The sequence below is a fragment of the Podarcis vaucheri genome (assembly GCF_965113315.1).
Source record: "Podarcis vaucheri genome assembly, chromosome: 15".
In the NCBI taxonomy this organism is placed as follows: domain Eukaryota; kingdom Metazoa; phylum Chordata; class Lepidosauria; order Squamata; family Lacertidae; genus Podarcis; species Podarcis vaucheri.
In genome coordinates this window covers 8,155,169-8,167,291 of record NC_138753.1, presented here as the reverse complement: position 1 = coordinate 8,167,291, position 12,123 = coordinate 8,155,169, and the positions used below count along the sequence as shown (strand labels likewise).

The 12,123-nt window shown below is 42.4% G+C and overlaps 2 protein-coding genes across 43 annotated transcripts in view; one reads left to right on the top strand and one right to left on the bottom strand.

The window, feature by feature from the left end:
- Window positions 1–12,123, top strand: part of MSI2 (musashi RNA binding protein 2) — a 410,358-nt gene that overhangs the window by 379,197 nt on the left and 19,038 nt on the right. For 17 of the 40 annotated variants that reach the window (XM_082201257.1, XM_082201256.1, XM_082201255.1 and 14 more), the window contains one exon: window positions 5,008–5,184. The exons of the other annotated variants lie outside the window; for them this stretch is intronic. In XM_082201257.1, coding sequence (XP_082057383.1) covers window positions 5,008–5,184 — 177 coding nt within the window. The remainder of the gene's footprint in view (window positions 1–5,007; window positions 5,185–12,123) is intronic. 40 annotated transcript variants of the gene reach the window in all.
- Window positions 5,191–12,123, bottom strand: part of LOC309519979 (uncharacterized protein) — a 70,040-nt gene continuing 63,107 nt past the window's right edge. For all 3 annotated transcript variants that reach the window (XR_014214100.1, XR_014214102.1, XM_082201322.1), the window contains one exon: window positions 5,191–10,306. Coding sequence is in view for 1 of the 3 variants with exons in the window: in XM_082201322.1 (XP_082057448.1) it covers window positions 10,232–10,306 (75 nt within the window). In the remaining 2 variants the exon portion in view is untranslated. The remainder of the gene's footprint in view (window positions 10,307–12,123) is intronic.

Sequence of the window (12,123 nt, the reverse complement as noted above, 5' to 3'; positions counted from 1 at the left end):
TTCGAATGCCTATGGGCATCAATAGATGCTTAGCAAGGTAAGGGTTCAACTTGAGTATGTTTCAGGGAGGAAAGTGTTCTCGTGGGATTTATTGTTTATTGTATTAGGGTTTTTATTGTTTGTTGGTTTAGGTTTTCTTCATCTTGCAGTTAACTAATTCAAAGTATTTGTGGTCAGAAAGAATCACTGCAATTATCCAATTGGAGTTTCCAAATTGCAGGAGTTTCCAAAGCATCCTCCCAATGTTTTTATCCATTCTAAAGTTGACGAATTCTTGTGGTCAGCGGGTCAGCAGCAGTTCTCAACTTTCTAAGATTTGAAAGCACCACCAAATTTACATAAATGTGCTCTTAGTGGCATATCATCCTATATAACTTGCTTTCAAAGACACTGAGCCCCATCTGCTTAAGAAAGGCCTTTCTGCCCTGTGATCCAGTCAGCATTCCAGTTTTGCAGGTCACTTGGCTAAAGCTTTAGAGAGTGACCTGCACAATTGGCATGATGACTGGGCAGTCTATAATCCCATGGCAGATTGCACAAACAGAATCCCAAATGCCAGTTTCAACTAGACCTAAAATCTGAAGGCATCTGATGCAGCAGCCTTGCTGAAGCTAAGCAGACCTGGCTCTCATTGGGGCCTGGATGGGAGACTGACTGGGACCTCAACATAAATCTCACTGAGTTCTATTGAAGAAAGAAAGATTCAGATAAAAAAGAAAATCAGTCAGATCATCTTTGGGTAAAGTCTGACAGTGTGGTATTATCTCCCCTGGGCAGGCGAGTCTTGTCTGTCTGTCTGTCGTGTAGCCCACCTTAAAATGTAAGAAATGGTGCCTGCATGATGTCTTAGAATAAGGCTTTCCATTGAGTAATGTGTAGAAACGCCTGGGGGTGTGCAGCTAGAATGTTTGCAGCAGGTGTTAGGGGAAATTATGACACTTTCTTCCTGAGTCTGCAACAAGGAAACCTTTGGTAAAGTTATTGAGGGCTTGCTTGGCAAAGCAACTTAGTCACACTGGTCGATCATGACCACTGCTGAGGAACTAGAGATTTAAGCAGCCATGCACTGCACTGACCCTGCACCAGGGATGGGAAACCTACAACAGCTCCCACCTCTGACTTACAACTCCCATCAGCCGCTGAACATTATCCAGGCTGGTTGGGGCTCATGGGAGTTGAAGTCCAGCAACATCTTGAGAGCCACAGAATCTTTGGTATCACCTGGCTTCCAGGACCAGGAAGACGCCAGTTTGCAGCGTTGTAGCTTGGCTCAAACTGCCTGCATTTCCCTCTTCCAGCCAGTCAGGGGGCTAGGTGCTGGCCACGGGGCTCAAGGCAATACCTGACCCTTGTCAATCACAGAAGGCACAATGGGACATTTTTTGCCAAAGTATTTTGGCGTTTCACACTTGTCTGTTTTTACTTGTTTACAAGCATTTCTAAACCACTTAATATTTAAAATCTCTGAACCATGTTGAAAATTGAAAACATAAAAACAGTGAAACTGTATAATAAAAACAGATAAAACCAATTCTAGTAAAAACAGGGTCCAGTCTTATGGGTCAGGGAAACTCTAGGCAAGAGAAAGTGGCTGAGGCAACGTCTGGCAGAGGAAAGAGCAATCCATAAGGCAGAGGCAACAGTGGAGAACACTTGTTTTTAGGTCACCACCCTATGATATTCTGTAGAGTATGGTGCCACAAGCCATTTCCCTCCAAATTGTCTAAGTGTCCTTACAAGTCTTTCGGATAATGTGGCTTAGGGTTGTCCAAGTCTTTATATGTTAATAACAAGACTTTGAACATGACACAGACACTAGCTGGCAGCCAGTCCAGGTCCCTCAGCACAGGTGGAACGTGTGTGCGTCCCGGTGCTCCAGTCAACAACCTGGCAGCTGCATTCTGCGCTCCCTGCAGCTTCTCCGCCACTCTTGAGGGAAGCCCCACACAGGGAGCATGTCCTATTGTTGGGTCCTTCCAGCCTTACAGTTCTGAAGCACGCTTTGGACCCGTTTAGCTCCAACGTTGTACGTTGGACCTCTACTAGCAACCCAAACTAAGCAACGTCAAAGAACAGCCGCTGGTTTTTGAAGTATAAAAGTAGGAGACGGTAACGGCAGGTTTCCCGTTGGCTTGTATGCCCAGCGCTACATGTGCTGAGTGTCGGCGCTCCTTGTTCGACAGCGTCTCCCTGATGTACACATTACTACACGCAGCTTCTGCCTCCACTTTCATCTGTATCGGCAGCATTAAATATTATTATATCATTTACTCTCTCGAGCAGGAAAATGATGTTTGGCAGCTTGTTCTATGAATTTTTCATAAAGATAAAAAGCGGCCTAATCTTGTGAGCTTTAACTCTCAGTAGCAGTAATGGCTTTGATTTAAAGTGTTTTGTCTTAATGATAGTTATATTGAAAATTTCCTGCTGCTTTCAAGCACGCACGGTTATTATCATAAACACTGATGGTGCAAACGGCTGCCAAATTGCGTGTGGCTGCTTATGGCAAGAGAGGAGAGAAAAAGAGAGACAGGGAGCTCTGTCGACAGGTTGCTGTCAGTGAGACCTTTCAATCTTGAGAGCATTTTGAGTCTTCCCGAAGTTTTGCTTTGACCTCCAGAAGTGACTTTTGGGGTTCTCTTCACTTCTCAGCACTGTGGTCCACAGCCAGGCAAGGATAGCAAGATGAAGCAGAATCTCAGGCAGTGTTTGTACAGCTGTTCTTCTGGAAAGCATCCTTAATAAAGGAGCGTTTACACACGCTGCCATCATTCTGCGCTAAAGTCGGAACACACAGTTGTTAAGTGTCCTCTAGAGGCCAAGGCCCTCAATAGAGACCAATTATTTACATCCACTTGGGCAGAAATTCCCCATGTTGCACGATCCTGCAGAAAATGGCCTACAAACAGATTTGGGGTCACTTCCCAATGGCTGATGCACTTGGAAAGAGAAAGAGTTGGAAGCCCAGGGTTTGTCAGTCCTGCAAGGAACACCACACCAAGGGGAATTAGTTGGCATAGAAATTAGAGTTCTGCTTTGAATGTCCTTGTGGGGGGAATCACTTCCCCTCTCATTTTTCTCGGTGTGCATTCTTAAGATGTGTGTTGAGAAACAGAAGAGAGTCAACGTGTATCGTTCTGTCTGGCTTTTGGGAGATCTGCGATACATGTCTTTGGGACCTAAACAGGTAGCTATCTGACCCTTCACAAGTTACAAAGGCACAAGGCAAGTGGCTGCTTTGCAGCAGATATTTAAGAGTACTGGTCAAACCTCAAAAAAGAAAGAAACTTAGTAATACAGGTGCTTTGTGCTACGATCTAATGAGAAAGAAACTATCACAAAACTCTGCAAAGATTCATGGAAGTTTGGAGCAGAAAGGTAATTTCCTGAGAGTTATTTATTTTTCCCTGTTCAATTCTTTCCTGAATTCACCATCTGGAGGCTCTGTTTTCATAATGGAGTGATCTATTTTGGTGATACAGTTGATGCTGAAAGTAATAAATAAATAAATAAATCTTCCTTTCTGTTTTATTTAAGTTCATCTTTTCTGTCTTGCAAGTTCAGACCTGCTCTTGCCTTTTGCTGGAAGGCAATTATGAATGTGGCAATTCCTGATGCTGGGGGGGGGGGCGTTCTTTGTTGTTACCAGTGGCTTACAACACAGATATTAAAATGTACCTCTAGTCCACTTGGCTTGGGAGAATAAATGTGTAGACTGGTTTGTTAAAATGCATGCAGACATTTTTGCACCAACCAATTTGAGAATTGCTGTCCTTTAAAGGATGCCCATGATGTGAAATAAGAACAAGCTTAATATCCCAAATCCCAACCAACTGTGGAGTTCACTCTCTGCTTTGGTCAAACTTGGCTACTAGCCATGATGGCTATGCTCTGCCTCCACTATTTGGAGATAGTATACTTTGGAATACCAGTTGCTGGAAACCACAGGAAGGGAGAGTGTTGCTGCACTCAGCTCCTGCTTGCAGGCTCCCCGTTGAAGCATCTGGTGGCCACTGGGAGAAGAGGATGCTGAACAAGGCGGGCCATTGCCCTGATTGAGCATGGCTCTTAGTTCTTTTGAGATTCCCCCTGCTTAGCTAGGTTAAATGTGGAGTAGATCAACTCTTTGTGATACTTGCCTATTAATTAATTTTTGTTACTTATGCTAGTTCTCAATCTGAAGGTTGTGACGAGGTTTAATGGAAATCAGCTTCTGTTTACTTCCTACTGGGACCCAAACCAACTGAAACCCACAAACTGCCTTATTAAAGCCATAGCTTTGTATGGTGTGAGACTCACTCATCTTATCTGGGGCTCTGTGGAGTTCAGTTGTTATGGCCAGGGCATTAACACAAACTCCAAACCTTGCACTATGCAGTACTAAAATGGAGGTGGGGGCGGGAGTGATCTTGTAGGATCCAGTACAACAGGAAATCCAGGTAAGATCAAATAAGGAACATTTCTCAATAAATACATAGATATACTTTGGTACAAATACTTATGCACATGCGCACACACACACTTTGTATACATTGCACCTGGTGGTTGGGGATTTTTTTTGCTTTTTATGAGTTTGGGGAAAGGGACTTCATGTGGATGAACCCCTGTAGCTTTGCAAGGTTAGGCCCGGTCAGCTTGGTTCGGCTTTTCTCTACACTTCTCAGTATGTATTGCATTGGTTATCATTTTAATCAGTTTGGGGTTCTGTGTTTGCATACTTCGGTTCTTGTGCCTGTTTTGGAAAAGAATATATAGTACATCAGATGGTGAGTTTATGTTTTTTTGTTTTTCTACAAAATCCAGCCTCAATGCCTCTGAACCTATGAGTCTGAGTAAGGACCCATGATCAAGCTGTGGTCCACTCGCTCCTCAAAATCCTACATACATATATTTTTGCTCTTGTTTCCGTGATTTGTAACTGTAAAAAAAATAATAATAAAGTACAATTTAATATTGAAAATAAGAACCAATCCAGTATCCACAATGATAGAGTCACTGTATCTCCAGGGATCCCCGATTACGGTTTCTATTCTCCGCCCGGTGACCAACGGGCTCAATTATCCTACGCGGACTATGCTTCCATGGGGCCTCGGGTGGCTCAGATTCTTCGTAGCGAGCACCCTGCTTCAGCGAGTAACTCCCCCCTCCACCACCTTCCCAGCCCGGATCAATTTAAAAGCCCAGGTTTGTATAGAATTTCATTCATTTGGGGAAGCAAAAGAAAAGGAAAATGGCAATAGCATCACATATTTAGCGATGCACAGAAAGAGATCTGCATGCTATGTATGCCACTTAATGGTTGGCAATCAAACTTCACTCCATCCTTTTACTCAGTTCTAGAATTTTTGTCGACTTTGCTTCAGTTGTGAAGGGCACAGTTTTCTTTTAGGGGCTGTTCCAGATCTGATCAAATGTCAATCAAAACCTTTTGTAGAGGCATGACAGCAGAGAGTGAAGTAGCTCATTAGATGTGCAGGGCAATCTTATTCATGTCTACTTGGAAGTAAGTCTTGAGCTTAAAAAGTGCATTCCCTCTTCAGATGGGTGTGAATCAAAATGTAGCTGTATTCTTTAAAGATTAAATAAAGGACCCTAATAATTTGTGTTGATTTTTTCAAGATTCTTCTTAACCCCAGAGATTTTGATGCAAAAGGTTTCAAACTGCATATTCTGTTGAAAGTTATTCTTAGCTAGGTATTTGACCTGAAAGAGATGCTTAGAATAAGGTGTGTGCGCTTGTGAATGAATGATGCTTCATCCTCCTGAGAATCTTTTACTTTGCTTCTTCCAGAAATTTGTTTCTGACATTTGATGAGCTCTTTCATTAGCAATCTGATCCTAAATACCTCTTCAGTGCACCTATCTTATGCTGCATAAGCTTCATGTAGTTTATCATTTCAACTGAACTGGGAACTATTGTTAGATTTAACTATGGTTTCTCCAAACAACCCAAGATCAAATTGTGTTTTCTGATCCTGACTTGTTTGGATAAAACCATTGTTGAAATTAAATGAAAATCCTGGTTTGGATGAAACAATAAACAATGGTTAGTTGAAAATGCTTTTGATTTGTTCTTTGTGACTATAACAGGAAGAGAGGGGAGAGCAGACCAAGTCAGGCTCACTAAATTACAACTTAGTGTTATGTCGAAACCTGCTCATTGTTTTCTACAAGGATTCCACAAATGTATCTATGACTTAGATTTTTAGCACACTCTTTCTTGAAACAGACAGTCTTCTCAGGGCCCCTTCACACCTGTTTTTGAATCATCACCAAATGCAGATTCGCAAATTCTGCATTCCACCTAGAATGAACTCTCGCAATGAAACCTTGGTTTACATTATGTGTTGAAAGAGTTCCTGCTGGTCTTAATGTTTAAATAAGAGGAGGAATGTCTTGCTGTTGCTCATAGGCATGTGGTGGCTTCTAAATATATACTTACATAGAGTTCACCACTTGAATGAGTCAGCCATCATCTCTCCCCTCCCCACCTTGGAAAATCCTACGTAACTAGATGGCCTAAATACCTGTACATGGGGTTGAATTTTTGTAAAATTGCTGAAGTGCTTTTGCCTTGAAAATAGGAAGCCGTCATTTCCTCCTCACTTTGTGAATCCACCTCAGTATAATGCGCCATATGCTAAGGCAGATGTCATAATGAATCATGGCTGGAAATTCCTCCCCATTTTATCAAAGAGAGTTTATCTTTCAGTGGTGACCTTTCTTGTCCAGAACTGGAGTAATTTGTGTGCAGGCTTTGTGTTAACATGCCAGTTCATAGGACAAAGTGCCTGATAAGCCAGCCTTAGCTCTCACTTGTCAGTAGTGCCAGCAAAATCATGCTCTGGGCTCTCGCCACACAAGCACCCCTTAAGGCAGCCTTCCCCAACCTGGTGCCCTCCGTATGTTTTTGACTACAGCCCCAGTCAGCACAGTCATGGGGCCTGCGGCTGATGGGAGTCGTAGTCAAAAACATATGGAGGGCACCAAATTGGGGGAGGTGCTTTAAGATTTCACCATTTAAGCTCCTCACCTTGCTTCCAAATCATGCAGTAAGCAGAATAGTAGATTCCCCTTTGTCTCAGGAGAGAAAGTCCTGTTTCCCATTTGCATATGTTAATTCATCAAATCATGAATTAAAAATTGGCCAGCATTGAGGCGCACCTAAAACTATTTTAGATACAATAGTTTAAAATCAGAAAGTAGGAACACTCAAGCCAGGATCAAAACAAATGGTGGGACTAGTTTGCCTGGTATTTTGGATAGCTCAGTTGATTAGAGTTTGGTACTGATAATGCCAAGGTCACAGTTTTATCCCCATACAGGAAAGTTGCATATTCCTGCATTGAAGGGGGTTGGACTATATGATCCCTGGAGTCCCTTCCAACTCTACAATTCTACTATTCTAAGTGAGCATGCAAAAGTGCTTTGAACAGTGAGGGGGCTCCAGGGATCATTGCAGAACAGCCAGAATGTACATGCAGGTAGCCTTTTATGTTTAAAGGTATTTAATTGCATTATGTCCTGGTGAGCCATCAGGTAGAATTCTGCCTGTATTCTTTTCATTATATCACCACAATGGCTGATTCAGATATCTGAACAGCCAAAGTTTGCCCACTTCCTTACTCAGCTGTGTTTTGCTGGTCCGCAACAGCCATTTTCAGTGGAAACCACAGAGGAAGGGTGAGATATCGGACAAATCAGAAAGCAGGAAAGATTGGACAAATCAGTTATTCCTTCTTTGGCTTTTGCTGATTGGCTGCAGGCAGAAAGCATGAAGGGAGAAAGCATGCATTAGACATGTTCCCACAGGAAATAATGGATATGATCAGCTCGTTTTGTGAATACTCGCCAGAAAATATATTTTCTGGGAATGAATCCTGTTCAGAAGGCGAGACCTGTGTGTGTACATGTTACGTTGCACATTGTTTTACCGAAGAGATGCTACAGAAATAATGCTTAAAATCTATAGGTAGGAATGTATAGGTTTAGGGTGCAGAAGTGTGTGAATTTTTAACACATATATTGAAACAGTTATGTCCCTAATGAAGTTTGGAAATGAAGTCCTCAGAGAAGGAGGATGCTGAATATGAAGGAGATGAGATCCAGCAGAGAAAAGCAGGAGGGATTTATATTAAATGCCACATTCTTTAGCAAGGACCTTTTTAAAAATGTTTTTTAAATGTTTGATGTTATATTATGTTTTTATATGTGTTGGAAGCCGCCCAGAGTGGCTGGGGCAACCCAGCCAGACGGGCGGGGTATAAATAATAACATTAGTAGTAGCATGAGACCCCTCCCTCCCCAGCCAAATTTGATACTGCAGTGAACCGTCACAATCCACAGCAACATGTGGCACCTTCAGTGTGCTGTGGGAAGAGTAACTTTTCATATGTCTCAGTCTTGTTTCATACCCACCTAACTTCCTCCTGTCTCAGAAGAAAAGAAAAGGAGGGATTAGAACTTGGATTCAATATGTGCCTGGTGAGGAAGAACAGAGTGAGTTTTCTTGGTGCCAGTGCTTTTCTTCTAGAAAAAAAGGTGTCAGTAGTACTGCGAAGCCTTGAGTACTCCCAGAAAAAAGCGCTTGTCTTGGCATCAGCTCTGCCTTCTGTACTCCCTTCTCCAAAGCTCTCCCCCACTTGAGCTCTTTTACTTATTTGCCCTTTGGGTGATAATTTTCCCGTTTTTGAAAACCAGGGCTCAGTGTGTTGTAATGTTGGATAAAGACTGGGGACTCAGGTTCCACTTGCCCCCAACTGAGCCATGGGCCTCACTGGGTGACCTTAGGCCAGTCACCACCTCAGGCTATGCTGCCTTACAGGGGTAGAAATGAGACAGGATGATAGATGCCACCTGCAGCTCCTTGGAGAAAACACGAGTTACAGATATTTTTATAGATACATAAAAAAGAGCTTGCAGTAAAAAAGATGGAGCAGGGGTGTCACAGCGTTCCTTTACTGACAGTCTCCTGAGCACCTTTTAGCACTCCCTGAAATAATAGGGTAGTCACCAGCTCATCCAGAATCATTTCATTCAGCCTGCTGGTTGTTTTGCTAGCTTGCTTAAACAAACCTGTTAAGTGAGTGGTCTCTGTTTTCCCTGCAATGTGGAAGGTGGTATCTTAGATTTCTGCAAGCTAAATCTCTTGCCATTTCTTAGGGCTACTCTACCTGCTATTTGTTTTAGGTGCACATCAAAAAATGTAATGTGCAAGTGAAGCAAACACATGTACTATTCAGGTATGGCGACTGGCTGTGGTCTGTAGTTAAAAGCTCACAGTGCCAGACTCAGGTTTGTCTTGGTTTAATGTGCAAAATGGCCTTAAATGATTCTGGGAATAGTTCTCTCTTTATGGCAGTCCCAATATTTACCAGCCCCGCTCCCAATCTTCTTTTCTCTGGGTTCAGCAAAAAAGCTATTCCTTCAGTTTCTCCCCTTCACTTACATCTTAAAACATTCCATTTCTGCTTTGATCCTCTCAATCCTATTTCTTCCCACCTCTTGTTTTAAATTATGGTAGCCCAACTGGACAAAATTGGTCATCGGAGACTCGATCAGCGTGATGCTGTTGTTTTCCATTGCTTGGATACATCGCTTTCTCTAATGTGCCCCCCCCCCCGGGGCTGCGTTTTAGGTTGTAGGGCTTTTTCCCCTAGTTTGCTTTTGAACAATGCATTATTGCTGACTCACACTCATCTTGTTCTCTCTATTAAGCAGCCGGAGGAACTGAGTCTGTGACGTGAAGTGCATGATTGCGAGTCCATGTCATTATTTTTAGCTCCTAATTGAATGTGAACTTGCTGGACCTCTGTGTGTAATCTAGGTTAATGGGCACACAATGTGGCATTAGAGCTTCCCACACTCATTCCTGTTTGTGGCCCAGTTCTGTTTTCTGAAGGGGAAGGTGGGAAACAGACTTTTACTACTTTATTAGTTTCTCACCAGAGACTCATTTGGGAGCTGCAGGCTGGCGTTGACAGGAAGGTTAGATCCACTGTCCAATAAACCTGGAGATTACAGCTGCTTTTACCACTATATTCCCCCTCCCATTGCAGTCATCAACCTGCATGACCCCAATTTAAAAAGAGCCCAAAATAGTAATCCATCACTTTTTGTTTGTGCATTTTTGTTTTTACTTGTTTCAAAAATATTGCTTTGCCCTGTACTTCATAAAACTTCATGACCGCGAAATGGAATTGACTTATTCCATAGCTTTTCAGTGCGGAGATCATGTTTTCATCTCAAGTTGAATGGCAAGGATTTTACTGCTCAAATTGCTCATTTGCACAAGATACTGGGCAACCTGAAAATTAAGAGGATGAAGAGAAAACATTGTGCAATCACCATCCATCTGTAGAAGAGTATTCCTTTTTATTCTTTCCTGCCTCCCACCCCAGACTGCTCACTACAGCATCTTCTGCCCAGCATTGAAAATAGAACCCATAAACTAAACTCATAAGGGTCAACTTTAGGGATGGAATTTTCTGAAAATCACAGTGTTGATTATCAACACACTTTTTTTTCTCATTCCAGCCTCAGTCCTGAAGGGAAGCAACTTATTTTTTACTGGTTCTGCTTAAACTACAGATAATTGCCACATATTATATGCATAATTATATGTATAATATTAAACACATATTACATATGAATACATTCCAGGTTTCCCAAGATAACAGATGCATACAACAAGGCATGAATTTTAAAAAAATGTATCTAGTTTTATTTGTTTCATATTTATAAAATCACACTAGCAAAGCATCAACTTGCTTTTCCATCCTCCCTCCCGTTCCTTTTAACTCATGTGATGCCTTTTTTCAGATTGCGAGATGCTTTTTGTAAGCTGCTCAGAGCCTTTTTGGTTAAAGGGCTGTATATAAATACAAAATATATATATGCTGTGTAAATGAATAATGTAGTGGCAAGAGGAAACCAATCCCTGGCTCCAGACCTGGGGAGCCAACACCAGATCTAAGGCCAGTCTGGCAAAGGGTGTCCTCCTCAGGCAGAGAGTTGTTTGGAGATCCCCCAGACAGTGTTAGTGAAGACAAAGTACAAAAAGAAGTCTGCCCACCACTCAGGGAAAAAAGAGATGTCTGTTTAAAGAAACATGGTCTTCTCACTCCAAGACTAGCTCTCCCTTCAAGTTGCACACCTAGAGACCCCAAGCCCAGATAGCCACAGCCCTCAAAACATCAACCCAAGCCTGGACCCTGACATCTGGCAAGAATCTTCCAGGGGTAGAAGCAGTGTGAGAAGGCTGCACACTGGAATTCCAAGTGATCCCAAGGGACAGGTTTGTGCAGATCCAGTCCTCAAAGAACCCCACCAGACACCCAAAGACCCCAGGCAGTCAGCCTCTTCAGATCAAGGCCATTGCACCCGTTTCTCACATCTCTCTTTCGCACCTCTCTTTGTGCCGCTGCCTCCCCCCTCGGCCTGGTTTCAAAACTCCTTAATTTTATTTTCAGTGTTCTTCTGAACAAAACAGCAGCAGGTTCCCACTTTTTGTTGTCCAGTCTAAATAAGAAAGTTTGAGCTAAAAAATTACACCCTGCAAGTTATACATTCTCTCTGGCACTTCAAATAGGTTTTTAAGCTTTTAGATTTGGCGTGTTCTCTGATTTTCCCATCACCTCCCATGCTTATTTAAGATTTGTTTCTGAAATACATGATCAGATGACTACTCCCTTCCTTTTTGATACTTCACGTCTAACTTGCAGTATTTTTTAAGTCTTACAAGGATGCTTGTATTGGAAAAGTATATTACAGCAATATATTCTGATTAAAAGCCAGTCTCTGCAAGGTGCTTTTTCTCTGTGGCAGTTCCAAGACCTGTCTTCTCTAATGTGCTGGGTCTACTGCAGACTGCCAGCTCTGTAACAGCTTTTCCAAATGCTCCTCTGAAGTTTTTGCAACTCGCTGTTTTGTAGGTCATGAACAAAAAAGGAGCCGAGACATCTTCTACTCCTCTAGTGTATTTGCAAGATAATGTCCCAGTGGGCGTGCTTTTTATGCTTTGCATTTCTCCTGTAGTCAATTCTGCGATCACAGCGAACTATCAAAACGATGTTCAAACAATGGGAAATTACCCTTGACTTTGTATAGTCAACAGTCTTTGTT